The 25,742-nt window shown below is 37.2% G+C and overlaps 1 protein-coding gene and 1 pseudogene across 3 annotated transcripts in view; both read right to left on the bottom strand.

Moving 5' to 3' along the window:
* Nucleotides 1-25,742, bottom strand: part of DMD (dystrophin) — a 2,282,236-nt gene that overhangs the window by 1,667,995 nt on the left and 588,499 nt on the right. For all 3 annotated transcript variants that reach the window (XM_059679269.1, XM_059679268.1, XM_059679270.1), the window contains exons 10-11: nucleotides 8,130-8,318; nucleotides 7,043-7,224 (exon numbers count right to left, since the gene is read on the bottom strand). In XM_059679269.1, coding sequence (XP_059535252.1) covers nucleotides 7,043-7,224; nucleotides 8,130-8,318 — 371 coding nt within the window. The remainder of the gene's footprint in view (nucleotides 1-7,042; nucleotides 7,225-8,129; nucleotides 8,319-25,742) is intronic.
* LOC132224657 (sentrin-specific protease 2-like) lies at nucleotides 18,308-21,572 on the bottom strand (annotated as a pseudogene).

Below are 25,742 nucleotides of genomic sequence, written 5' to 3'. Positions count from 1 at the left end.
GTGATTTTTTTCTCTCAACTTGTTTATGTGATATATTATGTTTATTGATTTGTGGATATTGTACCATCCTTGCATGCCCGAGATAAATCCTACTTGGTCATGGTGTCTGATCTTTCTGATGTAATGCTGGTTCTGATTTGCTGAAATTTTGTTGAGGATTTTTGGCATCTATGTTTATGAAGGATACTGGCCTATAATTCTCTTTCATTGTGTTTTCTTTATCTGGTTTTGGTATTAGTGTAATGCTGGCTTCATAGAATGAGCCTGGAAGTGTTCCTTCCTCTTGAATTTTTTGGAACAGTCTGAGGAGAATAGGCTTTAGCTCTTCTTTGAATGTTCGGTATAACTCCCCTTTGCAGCCATCTGGCCCCAGGTTTTTGTTTGCTGGAAGCTTTTTGATGACTGTTTCAATTTCCTCCATCATTATCGGCCTGTATCAGGCTATTTTGAGAACAGTGGCTTTGTAATACAGCTTGATATCTGGTATTGAGATCCATCCTACTTTGTTCTTCTTTCTCAGGATTGCTGCAGGTATTTGGGGTCTTTTTTTTATTCCAGATGAATTTTTAGAGAGTTCTTTCTCAGTATTGAGATTTTTAGATTCTTCCTGATTGAGTTTCAGAAGGTTGTATTTTTCTAGGGATATGTCTATTTCCTCTAGGTTGTCTAGTTTTTTGGAATAGAGTTGTTCATAGTATTTTTTTGATCCTTTGTATTTCTGTGGGGTTCTGTTGTTATTTTGCCTCTTTCATTTCTGATTTTTTTGTTGTTGTTTGGGCCCTCTCTCTTTCCTTCTTGGTGAGCCTGGCTAGAGGTTCATCCATAGTCCTTATCCTTTCAAAGAACCAGTTCTTGGTTTCATTGATCTTTTGTATTTTTTTTTTGGTCTCTATGTCATTTATTTCTACTCTGATCTTTATTATATCCTTCCTTCTGTTCACTCTGGGCTTTTCTTTTTTCTCTCTTCCCAATTCTTTACGTTGTAGAGTTAGATGATTTATTAGAATTTTTTCTTGTTTTATGAGATAGACCCGGAGAGCTATAAACTTCCCTCTCAGGACTGCTTTCAGTGTGTCCCATAGATTTTTGGATTGTTGTGTTTTCATTGTCATTCATTTCCAGGATGTTTTTAATATCATCTTTGATCTCTTTGGTAACCCAATCATTGTTTAATAGCATGCTATTCAGCTTCCAAATGTTTGAATTTTTTATTGTTTTTCTTGTAGCTTATTTCTAATATCATGCCATTGTGATCTGAGAAGGTGCTTGGTGTGATTTCAATCTTCTTGAATTTGGAGAGACTTTGCCTGTGACCCAATATGTGGTCTATCTTTGAAAATGTCCCATGTACACTTGAGGAGAATGTACATTCCATGGCTTTGGGGTGAAATGTTCTAAAGATGTCAATTAAGTCCATCTGATGTAGTGAGTCAATTAGGATTGCAGTTTCTTTGCTGATTTTTTTGTCTAGAGGATTTATCCAGTGATGTCAGTGGGGTATTAAAATCGCCTACTATGATTGTATTGTTGTTGATCTCTCCCTTGATTTCTTCCAGGAGGTTTTGTTTGTTTGTGTGTGTGTGTGTGTGTGTGTGTGTGTGTGTGTGTGTTTAATGTATTTGGGTGCTCCTGCATTGGGCACATTGGCGTTTAAAACCCCAGAGCGAAAAATTATAACTTTAAATGTAACTTTAGTCACCATACTCTAGTTTCCCTATCCCCATAGAAAACATCTGCAAACATAACCTTTGCACGTGCATGCGCGCGCACACACGCAAATGAGTAGGGCAATTGGAACAGGCTGGAGGGGAAAAGGGAGTAAAAATATAGAGAAGGCAAATTATGTGTATTTTTAAAAACCATGGCTAGTCATCTTATTTATAATAATTATCTTTACATTTTGTAATAATGTTGCTCTTACAAACTACTTTTTCATACTTCATCTCAGCCAATATCTTTAGCAGCGGTTCTCAACCTGTGGGTCGCGAACAATGAAAATACATCTTGCATAGCAGATATTTACATTAATTACATTACTATTCATAACAGTAGCAAAATTACAGTTATGAAGTAGCAATGAAAATAATTTTATGGTTGGGGGTCACCACAACATGAGGAACTGTATTAAAGTATCGCAGCATTTGGATGGTTGAGAACCACTGCAAAAGTTTGCCAGCCATGTGGAGCTGCTACTGTTTCCTAAAGCAGATACTGAGGATCACAGAGGGAAAGTGTGTTGACCAGCTCACATGAATAACTGTGTGAGAAAGTGGTACCTATTCCTTAGGCAAATTAGAGCAGATTTAGCACAAGGTGAAAATGAGAGCATGTTATTACCTCTCTGTTTTTCAAATTTCTTGTTTAGTGTTTCATAATTGTTTATAGTTTCTAGGCTAAATAGTATTCCCTAGATCAGCAGTCGCCAACCACTGGTGGTCCATGAGGTCTAAAACATTCCGACCACTGATTTAAGGAAACCTTTGGAGCAGCAGTTGCCAACCGGTGGTCTTTAGACCACTGGTGGTCCAGGAGGTCCGAAAGGTTGACAACCGCTGCCCTAGATGCAACCTGTAAAAAGGAACATCTGCAGGTAAGACAGTAGAATGCACATATTATCACAACTACCACCTGGCATTAGACACTAGCATCTTTTACCTGGGCTATTATACTGTACTGTCTTCTTTCAGTGGCATTACTGGTATTTTCTTTAGCTGTCCCTCCCCTACCTAAAACTGCTGATGGCTTTTTCTTGCACTTATGCTAGAACTCAAAACCCTTGTCTTTTACCCTGTATGACATTGATTGACAATGCCATGCAGGACAAGAACCCTCAATATATTTCAAGCACATTTCATATCGCAGCTCTCTATTTCTCCCTGATATAATTCTCCATCCATGCTGGCCTGGCCTTTTGGTTACTCTTACAAGCCAAATGGTCCATATTTTGGGTTCTTTGCGTTGGCTGTTCCCCCTGTCTGAAATATACTTCTTCCTGATCTACAAATGTTGGCTCCTTCTTATCACTGAAATTTCAAATTAAATGGTTCCATCTCAGAAATAACATTCCTGAATCACAAAAGCCAAAAAGTAGTCCCTCAAATACTCTCTTTCACAATACCTTTGATGTTCTTCAGAAAACTTATTCCTATCTAGCATTGTTTTTGTTATTTTTATAGTGTGTGTGTGAGTAGATATATAATGTTATATGTAGTATTATATATAGTGATATATAAAGATATATATCACAAGGAATATATATCAAATATAATTGAGTTATTGTTGGCAAATATGTTGGCAGATAATACTTATAATTATCAAGTGTAAATACTCAAAGAGTTTAGTTATAAGCTTATCTGTATATCCAACCAATTTACTTTACTTTTGTTATAAGATAGCAACTTAAGAGCTCTTACATGGCTTTGGTTATATTTCCTACAACTAGACAAAGCTTAATTATTATTCCTCTCATCACTAAGTCTACATTTAGGCAGGGATGCTGGCTTCTGACTAGGTATATCCACACCCTATCTTTGGAAGAAAGAGATGAGAGGTGTGGACTAATCCATTTTTGTTTACTAGCAATTTATTAGGCCTTCCTACTCCAAAGTAATCGTAAGTTTGGAAACAACAAGTTATGCTCCACATAGAAGCTGATGAACATGTCCATGATAATAAAAACCGAATAGGTAATTTATCAAAGTATTAAATAAAACCTAGAATTATTAATTTTAAAATACTGACAATATCCTATTGTCATAATCAGCTTTTTGTTTCCTCTAAATAAATCTAACAAGAATCAAGTCCAGCACAGTTTTCTTAATGGCTTATCTCATTTAGAGTTTAATAGTTTTTATGCATGAATGCAAAGTTAGTAAAAGCGCTATAAAATACTGTTATTTATAAGCTCACAAGAGATTTCTCAATGTGCTTTGCTTAAATAATACTGTGTGTGTTTCAACTAATTGTCCAGAAAAAACTATGGGCTACAAGTGGCTTCATATTCATGTCTCATTTTTATTTATTTATTTTTAAACATATTTTTATAGATTTGAGAGGAAAGGAGAGGGAGAGAGAGATAGAAAAATCAGTGATGAGAGAAATTTATCGATTGGCTGCCTCCTGCATTCCACACACTGGAGATCAAGCTGGCAACCTGGGCATATGCCCTGACTGGGAATTGAACCATGACCTCCTGGTTCATAGGTCGATACTCAACTACCGAGCCACACGGCTGGGCTGTATCTCATTTTTAAAACTCTAGGTTTTATCAAAAGCTACGCCAGCTAAAAAGCTGCCCTTGCCCTCTACACAATCATTCAAAAACAAACAAAAAAAACCCACACAAAAACAGCTTAAACACTAACCAAAGCCTCCAAATCTTCCCTAGGAAGAAACAGTTTTTGTATGTCAATCCTAGCAAAGTAATGATATTACCATTTTAGGTATGTGTATATGTTGTGTCTACTCTCACAATTCACCTTTTCTTGCAATTCAGTTTCCAATTGAAATTAATTAATTGACTACTATGAATAATTAATGCCGCATTGTTAGCCCTATTGAAAAAAAAAAGAGTGAGGAACAAGGGGGGTACTTAGCCTGCAGAAGAAGGTGGGAAAATAGAATGAACAGAGAAGACAGTGGTGCCACTGTGGGAAAGGCAGGAAAGGAGGAGGGCGAATTTTAGACTTTCAAATTTTGTCTGAGTTTGCTTGAAGTTGCATAGATCAGTGCAAACGGAAGTGTAAACTTAAGAATGTTGGCATATGACCACAAGCAGGCGGCTCTATTTTTATGATTTTTGATGATAAGTGGGCAGAGTAAATTATTTGACCCTTGGGTATGGGGGGATGCAGTGCAAACTCAATAGTTATAATATGGTTACTATAACCCTCACCTCAAGTTTTAATTGCAATCATTCAAATGATCACAGCAGGGGAAAATGTCAATATGCACAGACTAGTAACTCTTGGTTTGGAATACCAGTATTTGTGAAAATTCTAGCTTATCTATGCCTCTCTTATTTTTTCAAAATATATGAGCTCAAAAATGTATATTCCCCCTCCCTATTGTCACACTATAATTTAGTACTGGAATTGTAATCCTGCCAGCATATCTAATGAGTTTCTTTAGTCCTGTTTTAAAGCTTTTAATCTTTATAAATAATAGCTAAGTAAACTTAAGGCGCTTGGACAATTTCTTTAGCTTAATGTATTCAAATCCACAGTTGGCACTTCATTTCTTTTCATTTAAAAATAAATCTATCTTGTCTTGATAGGCTCTACATGAATACACACACCTAACAATGTAAATCAGAGCAACACATCGAGAATAATGGAATCTACTTGTTACCTTTATAAGAAACATGCCATTTTCAGAAATGTCTCCAAGTCAACATATTCTTTTTTTTTTATCTTCACCTGAGGATATTTTTCCATTGATTTTTAGAGAGAGTGGAAGAGAGAAGGAAAGACAGAAACATTGATGTGAGAGAAACACATGGATCGGTTGCCTCCTGCACGAGCCTCAACCAGGGTCCAGGCCAGAAAGAAGCCTGCAACCGAAGTATGTGCCCTTGACCAGAATCGAACCTGGAACCATTTGGTGTGCAGGCTGACGCTCTATCCACTGAACCAAACTGGCTAGGGCTCCAAGTCAACATACCCTACCCTATATAATAAAAACCTAATATTCTAAGTGTCCAACCATGCATTTGACCTTTTGACTAGTTGCTATGACATGCACTGACCACCAGGGGGCAGATGCTCCAACCAGTAGGCTAGCTTGCTGCTGGGGTCTGGCCGATCAGGACTGGGCAAGATGGGCTGGACATGCCCTGGAGCCAACCTCCCGTAGTCCCTCCCTGGCCTCTAAAATATTTATTCTAATTAATTTCCTTTTGATGTGCACGAATCCATGCACCAGGCCTCTAGTTCTTAAAATATTTCAGAACCATACAGTACTTGAATAAGAATTTCCAAACATAGATAAGAAACTTTTTTCAACAAGATTTCCATAAACATATGAAAAACTATTTAATACTTTTGATTTTAGAGAGAGAGGAAGGGAGAGGGAGAGAGAGATAGACACATCAATGAGAGAGAAGCATTAATATTGATCAGCTGCCTCCTGCATATCCCCCTACTTGGGATTAAGCCTACAACCTAGGCATGTGCTCTGACTGGGAATCAAACCAACGACTTCTTGGTGCATGCATGGGTAGATGCTTAACCACTGAGCAACACCATCTGGGCTCTATTTAATATTTTTGAGGGCTTTTCCTTCTGAAGAGAAGTTTCCTATCAACTGTACCTAATAGGTGGTTCTATGTACAGGCACACCTCATTTTATGGTGCTTCACTTTATTGTGCGTCACAGATCTAGCTTTTTTTATATATATAAACTGAAGGCAAGACCCACAGACACTCCACCAAAAAATTTACAAGTGGCTTCATTGCTATACTCACTTTATCTCAGTGGTCTAGAACCAAGCCTGCAATATCTGAGGATGCCTGAACATGGTTTCCTGTGTATACTCCTATGCTTTTAATAATTGCATTTTAATTTTTGGAGACAACTTGGAAAATATTAACTATGAGAATAATTTGGCAACTTTTAAAACATAGTTCTGTAGAAACTAGTCCTTCTATCCAACATCTCCACTTCCATTACAGAAGTGAAAATGTAAATTGAAAATCCACCCAAAATGTCCCCTAAGAAAGAACTCTGCATGCTTCAGGAACAAACTGAGACTCATGATATAAACAAGAAACTTCATCAAGCCCAGCTGGCCTGGCTCAGTGTTTGAGTGGCAATCCATGAACAAGGAGGTCAGGGTTAGATTCCCAGTCAGGGTACATGCCTGGGTTGTGGTTTGATTCCCAGTGTGGGGAGTGCAGGAGGCAGCCAATCAATGATTCTATTCTCACCATTGATGTTTCTATCCCTCTCTCTCTCCCTTCCTCTCTCTGAAATCAATGAAAACATATAAAAACTAATTGCAACACTCCAAACATGCTGTTTTTTAGAAATCAGAAACACTTACTTGCTTTGCTTTTCCATGCTAGCTACCCTGAGGCATTCCCATCTTGAATTAAGGAGATTCATTTGTTCTTGTACTTCAGTTTCTTCATCCTCTGATAATGTCCCTGTCCGAAGCAGCTGACTTCCCAATTGGAGGACATTACCAACCCGTCCCTGATGGGATGTCAAGTCCATCATGTACCCCTGACAAGGAAAGAGGTTGACAGCAGTGATTATCACTTTAGGTAAATCATTATGGTTTTGATTTCTTTTCTAAATGTACAGCCCTTTTAAAATATATTCCCAGTAAAAGCATTTTAATTTTTATTCAAGGACACCCAATACTGTTTTTAACATGACTAAAGAAAATAATTAGCTTAGGTCACCAGAAGCAAACCCTCAGATTATGGTTTGTATGCAAGTGATTTATTTAGGAAGAACTCCCAGAGGAGACCTGCTGAAGAAACAGAACAGGAAAGGAGAGGCAGGCCAGTAAGTATGTCAACTCAGGAAATGTTTCCTACTCTGGGCAGTGATACCACCCGGGTACTCTGGAGTGTAAGTTATAGCTCAACATTGTCTTGACCCAAGAGAAGGGAACTGGGCTTTCATATTACTGTGTGAGTCATTGCAAAATCAGATCTCAGCACCTTCAAGTGTTGTTTTCCAAGTCAGACCTTGAAATGCTGGCTGTTGGAATCCCAAGAACATGAACATTTACTTTTTTGCATTCCAAAATAAAAACTAAATTACCAAAGAAAGGATATGATTGTCTGTCCACTTACACCTAAAACCAATCCTATATAATAAAAGCATAATATGCTAAGTGTCCGACCTTTCGGTTGACTGCTCAACCAGTCACTATGATGCGCACTGACCACCAGGGGGAAGACGCTCCAACCAGTAGGTTAGCTTGCTGCTGGGGTCAACAGGACCCCAGCAGTGCACGAATTCAAGCACCGGGCCTCTAGTACAAAATAAAATTGAAGGAAAAAGTAAACAAATCTAAATTCCAAAAATACCAGGATCTTATACAGTGATTGAGATAAAGAGACTTGCCATTATGATAAATTGTGTGCTTTGTATCATAAATCAATGTTTTGCTTTACCTCATGAGTATGAAATTGTTCTTTCACTTCCTCTACATCTTTAGAAATCTCTCCTTGTGCTTTTAATGTGTCCTCGGCTGAAAGAAGCCACGAGAGTACTTCCTCTAGAGCTGTTTGGTAACTGTCCAGGTTTACTTCCATCCCCATCAATGAACCACCAAATGACTTGTCTTCAGGAGCTTCCAAATGCTGAACGATAAAATAAATTGAGTGTTATACAATTAGTATTTTTGCAGACTGTTCCAGTACATTAAATGGTAAAATGAATGAAATATTTAAGATGCTAGAAATGTCCACATGCATTATCAGATACATGAACGGAAGACACACACAATAGCAAGCCTATATTTTAACAGCCTCACAGATATACAAGCAGATTTTCAAATGCTACCCAAAATCAACTTGGAACTAATATTTTATTAAAGTTCTTCTGGATTACTATAAAGAATGGATTAGTATATCATTTCTTCATTTTATATTTGAAATGCTATTAATTTTCATCCATAGGTAACTTTTTCAGTTTGTATTTTTTTTTATTGATTAAGGTATTACATATGTGTCCATAACCCCCCATTGCCCCCCACCCACTCCCGTATATGCCCTCACCCCCCTGCTGTCTCTGTCCATTGGTTATGCTTATATGCATGCATACAAGCCTTCTGGTTGATCCCTCCCCCTTACCCCACCCTCTCCTACCTTCCCTCTGAGGTTTGAGCATCTGATCGATGCTTCTCTGTCTCTGGATCTGTTTTTGTTCATCAATTTATGTTGTTCATTATAATCCGCAAGTGGCTGAGATCTCAGTTCATATTTTAAATCAGTGGTTCTCAACCTTCTTAATGCTGCGACCCTTTAATACAGTTCTTTATGTTGTGGTGACCCCCAACCATAAAATTATTTTCGTTGCTACTTCATAACTGTAATTTTGCTACAGTTATGAATCATAATATAAATATCTGATATACAGGATGTCTTTTCATTGTTCGCAATCCACAGGTTGAGAACAACTGTTTTAAATGCTTTACATATACATTATTGGTATTACATTTATATACTTTTGCAATGGCATTTAAAAAAAAAAACACAACGAAAAATCTGTTCCCCAAAGATGAAAGGTAATGAAATATTTCTGAAAATTTACAGAGCAGAAGACTTAACAGTATGAAAACAAGTGGGAGGAGAGGGGTAAAATTGAAAAAGAAATACCTCATTTACACATTTGAAATTTCTAACAGTATAATGACTTCTAGGAATTAAGCTTTTATTTCCTGAAGGCCTTGGTTTAAATAGCAAAATTTTACCTTAGGGAAAATAAAATATAAAGTACTTGCTTCCAAATTGAGCTAGCAGGAAGTTAAGTGAGATTCTCAACAGTTGTCTTGAATTTTTTTGCTGGGATCCTAAAGCTGAGAACAATAGGTACAAAGTATCCATATTTCTAAACAAGAAAACCCAGGCCACCAAAGAAGGAATTGCTGAAAGATGACCATAGAGCTGGCTCTATAACCCTTAATCCACTACCTAGATCAAAGGTTCATAAGAAGAAGCAAGGAGATTAGAGAATTCTGGTGAGAAAATATTCCTCTGGAGTGCTAAGCATGTCCACACCTCCCACTTCACACAAGTAATGGAGAAATCAAGAGAATTACCTATACATAATAGGGTAGTTGCCAGAATAAAATATTGACCTCTAAATCTAGCTGTGTGTTGGAGAGGTTCACTAGTGATGGGACCAGTACTACCAAGTGACAGGAGAGACCCCCTTAGGATAACTTTAGGGCAATTATCAATGTGCCTGAATGTTTTGGTTGCTTGGCTTCAAAAATCCTGAGAAGGACCACATTCAAGAGGGTTTCCTGCTGAGGTAAGAAGCATAGACAAAGTATTGACACAGAAGTAAAGCAAAAATATTGGAGAAATATTTCATGAATAATCTTTTGTATACTCCAAATATAGCAAGCCAGCCTTGGGCCCTAAAAGCAGGGTTTTGCAAAGGAAACAAAAGGCAGTGTAGAACAAACAGAAGCTGCTTGGGGGATTTAAGAATCTTGACTAGAGAAAACACATCCTTTTTTTATAATGGTTCTCTCCTGGCATGTCTACCTTGAATTTCCAGTTCCCCTCAATGCTGGGTCTTACCCTGCTGGCCTGCCAGGGCCAACTTAATTTGTATTTTTTTATTGATTAAGGTATTACATATGTGTCCATAACCCCCCATTGCCCCCCACCCACTCCCGTATATGCCCTCACCCCCCTGCTGTCCATTGGTTATGCTTATATGCATGCATACAAGCCTTCTGGTTGATCCCTCCCCCTTACCCCACCCTCCCCTACCTTCCCTCTGAGGTTTGAGCATCTGATCGATGCTTCTCTGTCTCTGGATCTGTTTTTGTTCACCAGTTTATGTTGTTCATTATAATCCGCAAGTGTGTTCTTCTGATAAATGTGCCAATCGATTTTGAAAATTTTGCATTATAAATTTATCCAACTATTAAGTCCTTTAAGATGGCAAAACATAGTGGGATTTGGTGTGATATTTTCATCAAATGACTTGTTCTCTGTTTCTAGGGAAGTGCCAAAAATACATCATACTGATAAGTCCAACTGACCCAACTTTAATATTTCAAAAAAGCATAAGTGCCCCAAGAGGGTTATTTGCAAAGATCCTCCCATGGGCAAGACAATTTCTGAAGGTCTTAAGGGTTATAATAAGTGCATGGTATATATCCCTTCTACCCATCCCTAAATACTCTTCTAAACATTATTAATGAAAATATCAAAGTAAGCATTAAGAGGGGAAAAGTCACCAAAAGGCAGCCTGAGAGATATGTGCAGATGGGACCAGCTTCATGATTGTGCAACCTGAACAGCTCCACAGTACCCAAGTCTCAGAAGGGCCCCATGCTTGTTTTATCTGCTTCTTGACATGGCCAACTTAAAATTCTGAACAGTTTGGTCTTTGAACTTGGGTTTTATAAGGAAAGTCCATAAGCAGAGGAGACAACTGCAATATGTGTGTATTCCCCATTTGCATACTTTTATGTCCCATGAGGACAGAATTCTGGGGGACCCACAATAGGTGAGAAGTTAGTGCAACTCAAGCAAGTACAAGGTAAGTGTGTTGTATCGGTGACTGAGTGAGTGAGGGCACTAACAGCCCCAAGAAGCCATGCTTTATATTTGAAACAGAACTTGCTTCAAAGCCAGAAAGAAGGCAATTCTAGGAAAACACAACCAACCAAGAAACCCTATCATATCCTTGCTCACCCATATTTCTTTCTCATATTAGCCAACCATTTATGCTAAAACTGATAACATGGAAAGAAAAGACAAAAAAAAAGGCAACCCAGACTTCCTTTTCCTTTCAATCTTTCTTTACTCATCAAGAAGCTGAAGGTAAAGAATATTGGTAGAATGTACACCTACCAAGAAGTGAAATAGCAACAGCTGAGTTAATTGCATGTTATTTCCATGTTAAGACTGAAATACATAGCTCAAGCTACAAATACAAGTTATCTGATAACAATGATTCTGCATGAATTAAATGCTCATGAATTTGTATTGACAACTGCAACTGCACAATATAACAATGAGCAATAAAAGCCATGCTAATACTTTAAATTTTTTTATTCAGTATAAACAAATAAAAATCTCCATGAAAAGTCAAGAGAGAGACCATGAAATAAATAAAAAAACAGCTTTATATTTTAGTAATTTGAACAGCACTTTCCTTCCTACTGTTTGAACAAGGAGCTCTGAGTTTCATTTCTCACTAAGGCACAGAAATTATGCAGCCAGTCTTCTGTGTAGGTAGAAAAAAAGTACAATCTAATATTGGATATTTTGCTTAATCTGGGTTACACATGAGAGTTTATAGGAGTTTTATTATGCTCAGTAGATAGAATGGAATTGCAAAACCCAAGGCTATGGAAGCAAACAGTCAGTGTTTGAGTGTTTACTCAGACCTGAAGTCCTGTCACCCTGGGAAAGTTGCTTAGCCCCTTCATAAGCCTTAGTTTCCTCATTTATAAAATGGTAGCAATAACATTTCTCTAATAAGATTGTGGAAAGAATTAAAGTGTTCGGCAGAATGCCTGACCATGTGTAAGACCCAAATAAAGTACGTTAAGCTGTAATTATTATTAGACTCTCATAGACATAAGAACCATTTTGAAGCACAATCTGCCCCAAGGTTACTGTCTTAAGTCACTGTCCAAATTTCAAGAGCCAGATAATTACTGTAGGAGAAAAAAAAAGACCCACAACAATTCTAAGAGCAAACATCAATTAAATCCAACCATTCTGAAATTTCAACCTCAACCTAGCTGCTATTTAAAAGTTCTAAAAAAATCATTAACATGCTTGAATTTAGATAATCTTCTCCAAATGATAAATTATAAACAACACTATTATTCAAGGAGTACAACACTGTATTTCACCATTGTACAATCTAGATTTAAAAAGTAAATGCTTTATGATTTACTGATATTTACAGAGGCTTGAACTTTTGGAGAAAATCTTAAAAGGCAAAGCTTATACTCTAGGACATGATGTCTAGTACTCATAAATTCTGAATCTAAATGTTTTTTCTGATGATGTTAATAAAACAAAATCTTTACAGAGACAGCCATATTAAAGTTAAATTTAAACATGAATAAGCTCTGTAAAATTACATACATAATTTAATTAATCATTGTTTACATACATAAATTTAACTACAAATACATATGATTATGGTCAAAATTGTCAACTGGGCTCTGAGTAATTCTTTCTTTGTCTAGACCAGCGGTTCTCAACCTGTGGGTCGCGAACCCTTTGGGGGGTCGAACGACCCTTTCACAGGGGTTGCCTAAGACCATCGGAAAACACATATATAATTACATATTGTTTTGTGATTAATCACTATGCTTTAATTATGTTCAATTTGTAACAATGAAAATACATCCTGCATATCAGATATTTAATGATTCATAACAGTAGCAAAATTATGGTTATGAAGTAGCAACGAAAATAATTTTATGGTTGGGGTTCACCACAACATGAGGAACTGTATTAAAGGGTCGCGGCATTAGAAAGGTTGACAACCACTGGTCTAGACCATTGTTTTTCAAATTGTAAGTCATGATCCATAAATGATTCATGAAATCATTTCAGTAGGTCATGACCAGAAGTATCCCAGTTAAAATTAAATAGAGTATGTGCCTATGTATACTGATGGATGGTAACTAGACTTATTGTGGTGATAATTTTACAGTGTATATAAATAACAAATAATTATCTTATACACCTGAAATTAATATATTATATATCAATTACCTCAATTTAAAAAAGGAAATCAAAGTCAGGATTCAAATCCATGCCTAATGACCATAAGCCTATGCTCTTGTCAGTACACCTCCTACCATCTCCAGAATACCCAAATGTTTATGTTGAAGAAGTCAGATTTTCATATCCTGCTGAAGGTAGGAATTATGTCAGAAAAACTTATTGTAAAAAAGAAATCAACAATGTACATGTTAAAATAACTAACTAAATTAGAGAAAAATATCAATTTTGTCATGTATATTAAGGATTAGTATTTTTGTTTCAGATATGCATAGATATACACATATCTATGTATATGTTCTGGGTCAAGATGAAAAATTGTTTTTGTACTTCATTATACAAAATAGGAAATGGTTCTGGGATTTCAGTGACAGTAAATCCATGAAATAATAAATTTTCCTGAAGTCTACATTTTTGTACATTTTTAAATGATTTTTGTACATTTTTAAATCATTGTACATTTTTAACGATTTTTTAAAAATCCATCTTTAACAGAGAATTTAAAAACAAAGATATATAGAGAAGCTTATGCTTTTGGTTACAGCCCCCCAAAATACGTTTTCATTGACATAGTACTTTATATTTCACCTAAGCTTGAGGCATATGAACTAGCATCAAAGGAAATTTGGTAGGAAACTTGGAGAAGCCAGTATCATCAATTGGAACTATTTTTTTTTCTATCCTTTGATCTTATTTTAATTTCTGTCTTTATCACAGTAGTTTATATATTTCCGTAGTACACTGGCCAAATAATGATTCAGGTAAGCATAAAAATGTATGGACAAAACAATCCTGGTTGTTTTCAAAATTAAGAACACTAACATTTATTCAACATTATCCACATACTTCAGAGGCTTAATTACTGCCCTTCTGCAGAATAATTAGTAGTTATTTTCACCTATGTTCCTAAAGATGTAGCAGATGCAAAAGGCAAAGTAAGTGTAGAGAAGGGAAAGTAAACTAATTGGGGAAAACAAATGAGTGTATGTGTTAGTCCTGCAATGTCCAGTACAAATGTCTGGAAACTCATCTCTAGTGATAGAAACTGTCATAAAAAATATAGAGCGATACCATTGACACTATTCCATGCATAAATATGTCTTAAAACCCAGTTCACTAAATATCCAACCTTGGGTAAGTTATTTAACCTGTCCGCATCTCAGTTTCCCCATCTATAAAACAAAAAAATAAATAAAAATATGTCTCCAAAGGACTGTTGAAAAGATCATTTAAACTGATGCATATAAAGTGTTAATAAGCACATTCTAGTTTCCAAGAAATGCTCTGCAATGATTGTATTTATGGACCAATGCTCATTGAAATGGTTAATGATTTTTATGAGGAAACACAGTTGAATGAGCTGTGTGTATTTTTAGAAGCATGATTTTGGCAATTCAAAGTGAGATAAGTCATCAAATGGTTACAAATATAGGTAGTGAAACCAGCAAACCACAAAGCTCTTAGAAAAGTAGCTGGGACGTTTCCAGAGGGCACAATCTGTCACTGAGTAGTTTTATATTTCATTTGAAACTGATCTATTTTGGCAACTTCCCCCAATTCAACCTTAAAATGTGATATAAGTTTTAACCTGGATAAAGAAAGTTTTATTGTTCTTGAATGTATAAATGCTTCAAGAACATTTGAGAATTTTATTACTTAGTTCCTTTAGATGTGTCATACTCATACTTTTTTAAATAGAGTCTAAGTTAACGCATGACTGGTGAATTTTTGGTGTAGCTATAATATTTTTATCCTTCAGTATATCCAACTATATAAGATGGGCCCATTTAAAGAAAGCTAAAAGAAAATGTTAATAAGATGATCATGCACATTTCCATTTGGACAGTTCAATTGATCAAATGTGCCTTTTTTAAGTGTATTTTTCTTCTCTTCATTTCCACAAATTAAGAGTTAATGGTTTTGAGCCCAGCCAGTGTGACTCAATGGTTGAGCATGGACCTATGAACCAGGTCACAGTTCAATTCAACCTGTCCGGGTTGCAGGCTCGATTCCCAGAGTGGGGCATGCATGAGGCAGCTGATCAGTGATTCTCTCTCATCAATGATGTTTCTATCTCTCCCTTCCTCTCTGAAATCAATAAAAAATATTTTAAAAGTGTTAATGGTTTTTGAAACTACTGAGAAAATACCTAGGAACCTCATTATGTTGGTGAGTCAGAACTCAAAGGTAACCTTCAAAATGATCCTTGTAAGACAGATACTGATAGCACATTCAAATAAGGGGACAACAGTAAGGCAGCTATATGACACAGCAGTATGTGGTTGAGCAAAGTTATTAACCTCAGACTCCTGGTACACACTTCAAAATGGATATGATGATATTAACTTAGAGGGTCCTTGTGAGACCCACAGATAATATGCACTTAGTTTCTATTAACATTCAGTAAAACCCTCCCATTCAGCCTTTATGAAATTGCATCCATTGCCTCACTCTTCTTATTTAGTGCAACATAGAATAGCAAAATAAGAAGTAGAAGCTACAAAAGGGTGTTTGGTTTTATTGAGATTCTAGGATGTAAAACAATATTCAGCTAGACCTGGCTGGTTTTTCTCAGTGGTTGGAACATTGGACCGCAGACTGAAGGGTCCAGGTTTGATTCTGGTCAAGGGCAGGAATTCCTGGGCCCCAGACAGGGCACGTGCAGGAGGCAACTAATCGATGTGTCTCTCTCACATGGATGTTTTTCTCTCTCTCTGTCTCTCCCCCTTCCTTCCACTCTGTCAAAAAATCAATGGGAAAAAATATCATCGGGTAAGGATTAACAGCAAAAAAATTGAACTAAAGTAACACATTTTTGCGTTAAGTAGGTAATTTTCCCCCAGACATAATGGTTATTTCCACTTCCTTCAGGTATATCAGCTACTTGAATTTTCCAACCCCTTCCACATATATCAATAAATTCTTTTTTTCCCTTCATTTATTTTACATGCTTTTGTCTCCTTCCCTTCTTCTTGAAAAGGTGGTGTGGCATATTCCTCAGAAAAACCCTCATAGTGGACTATGAGTGCAGAGTTTTGTTTATTTTGTTCACTATACAATATCTGATATGTAGTAGAACATAACAGATATCTGCTGAATAGATTAATGAATCTCTTAACATATGCCAGATAACAATTTTCCATACTTTAAGTTAATAGTTGGGCTTTTTTTCCTAATGGGATTAGACCAAAGTTACTGGGTCTTTCCATGTCAGAGCAGAAAGCAGAAATAGCATATCACATTAAAGTTGGCCTACTTCGAGCACACGGTGAGAAAGCAGGGGTCTTTTTCTTTTTTTAATATTTTCATTGATTTCAGAGACGGAGAGAGAGATAGAAACATCAATGATGAGAGAGAATCATTGATCAGTTGCCTTCTGCACGCCCCCCACTGGGGATCGAGCCTACAACCTGCACATGTGCCCTGACCTGGAATGGAACTGTGACCTCCTGGTTCATAGGTCGACACACAACCACTGAGCCATGCTAGCCGTGCAAAGCAGGGATCTTTAGAAAAGATAATAATGCTGGGGAAAACAGAAGTAGGAAAAGATGAAGACCAAATATGAGACAGATTGACTCCATAAAAGAAGCCACAGCCATGAGTCTATAGCAGTGGTCGGCAAACTCATTAGTCAACAGAGCCAAATATCAACGGTACAACGATTGAAATTTCTTTTGAGAGCCAAATTTTTTAAACTTAAACTATATAGGTAGGTACATTGTTATTAAGTTAATTAGGGTACTCCTAAGGCCTAGGAAGAGCCACAGTCAAGGGGCCAAAGAGCCGCATTTGGCTCGCAAGCCACAGTTTGCTGACCACGGGTCTATAGTAACTGAGCAGGTTTGCCGAGGAAGAACATTGTGGATATCACTCATTCATAGGGTTGGCATGAGTTGGAGCCAATTCAATGGCATATAACACACACTTTTTGTATATAGTACCTGTTGCCTTGCTCTGTATTGTTTGTCTCTCTATTGTCTTCAAGGAAAGAGATCCTTTCTTTAAGGCCTTTAGAGGTTGACATTTGTAAGGAAAATGTTAATGATATTAAGCCCTGGAACACTCTGGGTAGATTTCATTATCAGCTGCAAATTCTGACCTCTGCCTCAAGGCAAGTAATAAAAGACCATAACAGTGAGTCCTCTGCCCTTTTGGTGAAGGTAGACAAGAAGGTGAAAGTAGAGAGTCAGCTAAAGACAATGGGCAGTTTTTCAGTTTTATCACTGGCTCCTAACAAGACTGAGCATGCTTCAAGTTTCTACTTCAGGATCCCAATGACAATTAAAGATTTTCATCTTGGGGTTCAGAGACCTGAGAAGAGTGCATAAGGGATCCTTGCATTTGATACAAATAAAAGATGTGAAACATTTTGACAAGTTTTATTCTCATTGTACTAACATTTCTTACATCTTGAAGTAAAAGAGTCAAAAAGCAGGGTGGTCTATAAGCTGCCACCCCATAATTTAGGAAAGATACTAAAAAAAGATTTAGGGAGTTATATATGGTGGGACAAAATAGGTTTACAGTTTAAGTATGCAAAATGCAGAATTTATTCTTGTATTCTTATTTGTTAATTATTGTATTATTTTCCATACAAACAACTATAAACCTACTTTTGCCCACCCTGTATTATAAAATGGGGCAATGGAAAACATGAGTAGCAAAGCAAACAGAGCCCAAGGGAGGCTGACATAAAAAATACGTCATAAAGACACACACACACACACACACACACACACGGAAAATTATTTGTTAAAATGACTTTCTCTTTTTTCTTCAACAATTAGTTAAAAGCTGTCCAGCAAGCAATTTATTTCACATCCACCTCTTCTTTTTTATTCCTAGTTGCATCACTTTAAACCACTGGCTCTCAACCAGTGGCTATTTTGCTCTCTTGAAAACATTGGACAATAGCAGGAGTCAGTTTTGCTTGTCACTGCTGGGGGTGGAGGGTGCTGCTGACATCTAGGACATATAGTAGGTAGAGGCAAAGCATGCTGGGAAACATTCTCCAATGCACAGCTCAGCAGCATCATAGGGACCATTACCATTCTACTTGTCCCAATGGCAGTGGTGACACCTGACAAAACCATGCCTTTACAAGTAAACATTCCGCAACCACTCCTGTTCAACTGTTGAGGAATCTCATGTGGCTTCATGCTGTAGTGCGTCCACTCTAAAAGATTCAGATTGACATTTCTTTTGGTCTTATTTTCATCCTGAAAATACTGAAGGAGAATTTCACAGATCTTGTTGCCCTTCTGTCCCATAGAATCCAGATATTTTTCTTAGGTCTATCACCACCAGGCTCCAATGTATCTTCCGATGAATAGGCACCAGAATTAGTTCCTGTTCAAAGAGATTGACCCCTTTGGTCCATCTTTTCACTGCTTGGTAACCCCCAGACTTTAATTTGGGATAGAAGAAAGTACTGAATGCATGAAGTACTGGATAGCCTTGTTTTTTATTTCTTTCCATGAGAAGATTCATGTAAAAATTAATGACTTCATCATTGAGCCAGTGAAAGTTCCTCAGGGTCTGGATGTCCCCTCGAGTGATGCGCAATTTGAAAGCACTACTTAGGATCTCATCCTGTGGGCCATGGCCCAGGGCGTTACTGATTTCCTTTTCCATGTCCTCTGTAAGTTCAAGAAGATCATCTGTTCTGTTATCTCTCTCTTTGCCTGAGCAATTTTTTTCTTTTGTCTCAAGTGTTGACATTTTCCTCCTGCATAAGCCATTGCTCCCACTGCCCAGGCGGAGTCGGGCTGACACTTCTTAGGACAGGTCAGGTTCCAGCTGGTGTCCCCTCCTACCTTCATTGTCTTTTTTTTAAATGTTTTATTTTATTTATTTTTGTTTTTTTAATTAAATATTTATTGTTCAGATTATTACATTTATTCCTCTTTTTTCCCCCCATAACTCCCCTCCTCCCAGTTCCCGCCCCACCCTCCGCCCTCACTCCCCACCCACTGTCCTCATCCATAGGTGCACGATTTTTGTCCAGTCTCTTCCCGCATCTCCCACACCCCTTACCCCCCCAAGAATAGTCAGTCCATTCCCTTTCTATGTCCCTGATTCTATTATGATCACCAGATTATTCACCTGATTCTTAGATTCACTTGTTGATAGATGCATGTTTGTTGTTCATAATTTGTATCTTTACCTTTTTCTTCTTCTTCCTCTTCTTAAAGGATACCTTTCATCATTTCATATCATACTGGTTTGGTGGTGATGAACTCCTTTAGCTTTTCCTTATCTGTGAAGCTCTTTATCTGACCTTCAGTTCTGAATGATAGCTTTGCTGGATAAAGTAATCTTGGTTGTAGGTTCTTGGTATTCATCACTTTGGATATTTCTTGCCATTCCCTTCTGGCCTGCAAAGTTTCTGTTGAGAAATCAGCTGACAGTCGTATGGGTATTCCCTTGTAGGTAACTGAGTTTCTTTCTCTTGCTGCTTTTAAGATTCTCTCTTTATCTTTTGCTCTTGGCATTTTAATTATGATGTGTCTTGGTGTGGTCCTCTTTAGATTCCTTTTGTTTGGGGTTCTCCGCGCTTCCTGGACCTGTAAGTCTATTTCTTTCACCAGGTGGGGGAAGTTTTCTGTCATTATTTCTTCAAATAGGTTTTCAATATCTTGCTCTCTCTCATCTTCTGGCACCCCTATAATTCTGATGTTGGTACGCTTGAAGCTGTCCCAGAGGCTCCTTACACTATCTTCGTATTTTCGGATTCTTTTTTCATTTTGCTTTTCTGGTTGGGTGTTTTTTGCTTCTTCGCATTTCAAATCTGTGCCTTGATTCTTGTGCTCCTCTGGTCTGCTGTTGGGAGTCTGTATAGTATTCGTTATTTTGTCTGTGTATGCTTAATTTCTAGTTGGTTCTTTATCATAACATCGAGGGTCTCATTAGATTCCTTGAGGATCTCACTACATTTATCGGCGGCTTCTAGACAGTTCTTAAGAGACCTTTAAAGTGTGGTTCTGAACTCAATATCCTCCATTGACAGTTTTGTCCTGTTTCTTTGTCTCCGCATTTTTTATGCTTTCTTGGTGCACCCCCTAGAGGTCTTTGTGCGCAGTCTTGTTGTAGTTAAGCCTTGATTGTTGTCGGCAATACCGGGTGTGATTTGACCTCTAGGCTAACTGGCTATGAGAGTCCCTACCTTCATTTTCAAGTCTAATTCCAACTGTCTTCTCTATATCTGAAATTCTCCCCTTTGAACACCTCTTTTCACTCTCATTGGACATAGAGTTCCCCTTGTTTCAGCAGCTCTATATTGTTTTCGAACAAACTGAGTTGTTCTGACTCCATGACTTTGCTCTTCCCCCCAGCCTTTGGTCTTTAATGTATCCATGCGACTTCTTTGAGAACTATAATGAGTTGAAGTTACAGGAGGAACAGAGTTTCCATGAACACCTTCTTTAAGTCACTCCAATAACCTTCAGTACTTCTCTCTTTCCTCTTTTTGAACACCCTCCTCCACAGTACAATGGGACGCCTCAGACCCTTGCCACCCTCTTCAATAATCACTTCTGTTACAACCTGTTTCTGAGGTTTCCACATTAAGGAACTCTCTGGATTGCCTTTGCTATGGTGGCAGCCACCTGGTCTCTATTATAGCCTTCTGAGTTCAAAGTAAACCCAAAGGAAGGCAGGACTCTGCAAGGCTGATCTCGAGTTACTGTCACTCTGATCTTCAGATAATCACTTATTCCATTAGGAGATTTATTACCCAGTTTCAGCATGTTTTTCCAGAATCCGGAACCTGTCAGTTCACAAGATGAAGAGTTTGAAAATACCTCTGCTGAAGGAGCCACGTTCCGTGTTCCGTTATAAGCAGAAGCTACAGAAGCTACCATGGGCTTCGTGGCCAGCTGTAATGGGAATCCAAACAAGCTGGCAGCATTGTAGAGACTGCTTTTCACTTGGTGAATAAAGCAATCTAATCTTGGTCTTTTGGCTGGTATTTCATCAGTGTCCACTGTAGAAAAAAGAGTGCTGTTCGAGCGCCATCGCTTCAGCAGGGCCTACAGGGGGCACCGACCAGTCGCAGAAGCGGAAAATGGTGCCGAGAATCCTAACCAGCCATTTGTACATACCAAGCCGAAGCAGCAGTGGTGGACAACACACCCCGAGACGCAAACCCCAGAGCTGTCGCCGCCGCTGCCACCTTCTCCACCTCAGCCACCACAGCCAAGGGTCTGCCAGTCACCTCCCACAGAGGGAGGCCAGATTGTGGCTTAGGGGGAGCAGGCCTAAGCCGTCAGTCAGACATCCCCCAAGGGCTCCCAGACTGTGAGAGGGCGCAGGCCAGGCTGAGGGACACCCCCCCCACCAAGTGCATGAATTTTCATGCACCTGGCTTCTAATTTGTAATAATGTATTTTCTCAACCTGTGTGGATCTTAAAATGCTTTGATGCTTTAAAAGAAGTTCTACATTTGAAAAGCTTGAGAATCTCTAACCAATTATTCTTTCTATAGGAGTATATAAACTGATATGATATAGATGAAGTACATATTTTCCTTTTTTAAAGTGTTTCAAATACACTGAATACTAATAACATTCTCTCCTCCATCATTTGCTTACTTCAATCCAACTCGAGATTAGTTGCAAAGTTTGTATTGAAAGTGTTATTCTCATATGCTACAACCTTCAGTGGCTTTACTCTTAGAATAAAGTCCCAAATTCATAACCTATCATGTAAGGGGCTCAGATATTTCCTTCCATTCTCTCTTTCATGGCTTTGTAAAACTACATATAACCTGTTTCATGTTACACCTTCCTATTTGTTTTTTTCTACTGCTACAAACAAAACAAAATGAAATAAAAATTATTTCCCAAACACATTTAAATCATATTCTCCTTCAAGTTCCAGCTCAAATTTCATTTACTCTATAGCTTTTCCTGATTCATTACAATGATGCTTTCCAATTTGGTAAATTGTTTATCTTCATAAAAATTATATTTGTGAATGCACATTCTACATTTGTAAAATAATTTGCTCAATAGCAAATTTGAGAACCAATTCAATTTAGCTGCCCTATTCACTTTTATCCAATCCATCAGGTCTTTTAATCAGGCTAATAAAGTTTCACCTTCTATCATCTAAATCTAGATTTCTTAAAATGTCAAGTGAAAATATTTTTACATTTATAATATGATTTCAAAACCATACTGATTTAATTTGTAATACTTTAAATAGATCTAAATTTTTCCTTTTCATGTTTCTGTGTATAGATGTGGAAGATTTTACAACTCACATACTTATGATGAGAATATTGCCCAATATTCATTTTTTAATATATTTTATTGATTTTTTACAGAGAGGAAGGGAGAGAGATAGAGAGTTAGAAACATCGATGAGAGAGAAACATCGATTAGCTGCCTCCTGCACATCTCCTCCTGGGGATGTGCCCGCAACCCAGGTACATGCCCTTGACCGGAATTGAACCTGGGACCTTTCAGTCCGCAGGCCAACGCTCTATCCACTGAGCCAAACCGGTTTCGGCAATATTCATTTTTTAAATGCTCTCTCCATGGCATGAATTTCTAATAAAATTCAGTTCCTTCTTAATGGTTGATAATACCGAATTTTACCTTGAAGGGAGAGCTCAAGTGCTTTAAAGGCTTTTGGAAATATCTGAGAAATAACATAGTACTTGGAACTATTTTCCAACACAAAAAATATTCAGTGTATTTGAAACACTTTAAAAAAGGAAAATATGTATTATATTTTTTCAACTACTCTGTGATGATGTAACTAGAACACTTCTGTGTAGTAAAACGATTTGCTGAGACTCTCCTCTTTTACTACAAAATATTATAAGTATTCTTCTACTTATAAGTGTTTCAAATACACTGGCTTTTCACTGTGGATATCAAAACTAGGTTTACAGTTGCATTGTGACATTATTTTGAGTCAATAAAGTTCTTGTAATAATCATAACCTATGTGTCTTTCCATATGAACTGTAAACCTACTTTTGCCCACCCACTTTTGCCCACCCCTGTATATTATATAAAATGATCCCAAAACCTGTATATTAAAAATTAATAAATTTTTATTTCTTTCTAAATTTTAAGTAAAATGAAGAGACACTGTAATGATTTCTTTAGAACACCAGAGGATCATCTTGTGTATCTCCCAGGTAGGTGCTCCCACTTTCTAGATTATGCTCTAATCTGTAATGCTTTCTTTATCCTCTAAATGCCTGTAGGAGTTATAATCAAAATACAAGTATCATGCATGAAGTGTTTACCATTTATTAAGATGTAGTGAAGTACGTACACGATTAAACTATCTAATTTAACCTTAGAAAATAAGGGATTATTACAGTCCACATTTTATAGTAAGAAGACCAGATTCATAGAGATTAAGAGCTTGCCCAAGGTCACACAGTTAATAAAGAGAGGAGATGGGAGTTAAACTCAGTATTTGTCTCACAGAAGCCTGCAATTTTAACTATGTTGCCAGAAATATTTTTAATATCTTAAGGGGCAGAAGCATTACTCTGAGAGAGCTAGATAGGTAAATTTGCATTTAAAAATTAAAATGTAACCCCGCTGGTGTGGGTCAGTGGTTGAGTGTTGACCTATGAACCAGGAGGTCACAATTCAATTCCCATTCAGGGCATATGCCGGGGTTGTGGACTTCATCCCTAATATAGGGGGCATGTGGGAGGCAGCCAATCAATGATTCCCTCTCATCATTGATGTTTTTTGTCTCTCCCTCTCCTTTCCTCTCTAAAATGGATAAAAAGTATTTTAAAAATTAAAATGTAAAAATATACCATATTTTATATAAATGGAATAATTATAAGCCACTCAAACAATCCTAGAGATATTACTAGAATTTTCTGATTCATCCAGTCTCTCTTACCCCTAGTCCTTTCTAATTTTACATGTTTATAAAATGACTAGTGGCTCAGTGCACAAAATGTGTGCACATTAAAAGGGAATTAGAGGAAATATTTTAATATTGCTATTTGCCCTTTCTCTATAATAAAAGTGTCAGAAATGAAAGAAAATTAGTAAAATGTATATGAAAATCTCCCTCCTGTCAGAGTCTGGGGCATGCCACGGGACCCAGAGTCAAGTCCCTGCCCACAAGCGCATGCCTCAAAATCGTGCGAGACCCAGACCCAGCCGGCTCCACCCCCGTCAAGCCCTGCAGGGCGAGGGGCACAGCCTCAGGTCCCCTGGCCCTAGCACAAGGGCACGAGTGTGTGATGACAATTTATATATTAGCTCTTTATTATATAGGATTAGCTTTGGTGTACAATATCTGTATTCTCAATAGATAACTTGTTCATATAAAGATTTTATTTTAAATCTAGCATGAGCTTCAATAGGACAGTGCCTTAAAATTTATATATTTAAATGTTTAAATCACCACATAAAATTATGGATACTATAAGATAGGTTGCAACAATATCACTGGGATTATTTTATTGCTATATAATCATACTTCTAACATGTTGAAATTTAAAACATGTCTATTGGAATATTTCAAAGTGTTTGCTCTACTTTGGAAAACAGGAAGCGAAATAAACAGAAGGAATATTTTCATTGTTCACATACTGAGATAATTAATACTATATTTAAAAACAATGTTTCACTATATTTTTAAATACTCTTGAATAGAATCAGTTACCATTTTCTTGATTTGTATAACCCTTAAAATTTTTCTATAAAATTAGTACTTATCCTCTAAAAAAGTATTGTTTACATGTTGGCCTACTTTCATATTATACCAGGAAGGGAGCAGAATTATCACCACATACATAAATTAAAACAATGAATTAAATCTTGCATATTAAAATATGGTAGCAATTAAAAACCTTAACATGAAGATGAATTAAAAACCATGCAAATGAGCACAACAGGAAGGCCAAACGTATTTGTTCTGAGGAAACCATAAATCAGGAAAAGGAAATTCATTTATGCCAGAAGGGAAATAATCACAAGTATGTTTCAAATCTCTTGATTTAGAAATGCTGCGATTCTGCTCAATCGGACTTACAAACCTTTTCAGATAATCAAATTTGGCCCAGCCCTGAAGGAACACACATGATATTTGTTTAAAAGGATGGTGATTGCCTTGTAAATTTCTTTTACAATGTTATTAACACGAGCTGCTCCACAGACTTGGCAAACACTGCTTATTTTTCCCACTGTCCCAGAAGAACCATAACCCACCAATTATCGTGGGAATAGTTTATCAGAGTATGGATTATCTGGAGTTCCTATTTCTCTTTCATTTGGCCTATTCACAGCTCATT

The sequence above is a fragment of the Myotis daubentonii genome, chromosome X (genome assembly GCF_963259705.1).
Source record: "Myotis daubentonii chromosome X, mMyoDau2.1, whole genome shotgun sequence".
NCBI classification, from domain to species: Eukaryota; Metazoa; Chordata; class Mammalia; order Chiroptera; family Vespertilionidae; genus Myotis; species Myotis daubentonii.
Note: the sequence above shows the minus strand (reverse complement) of the source record. Positions and strands in the feature narration are given on the sequence as shown.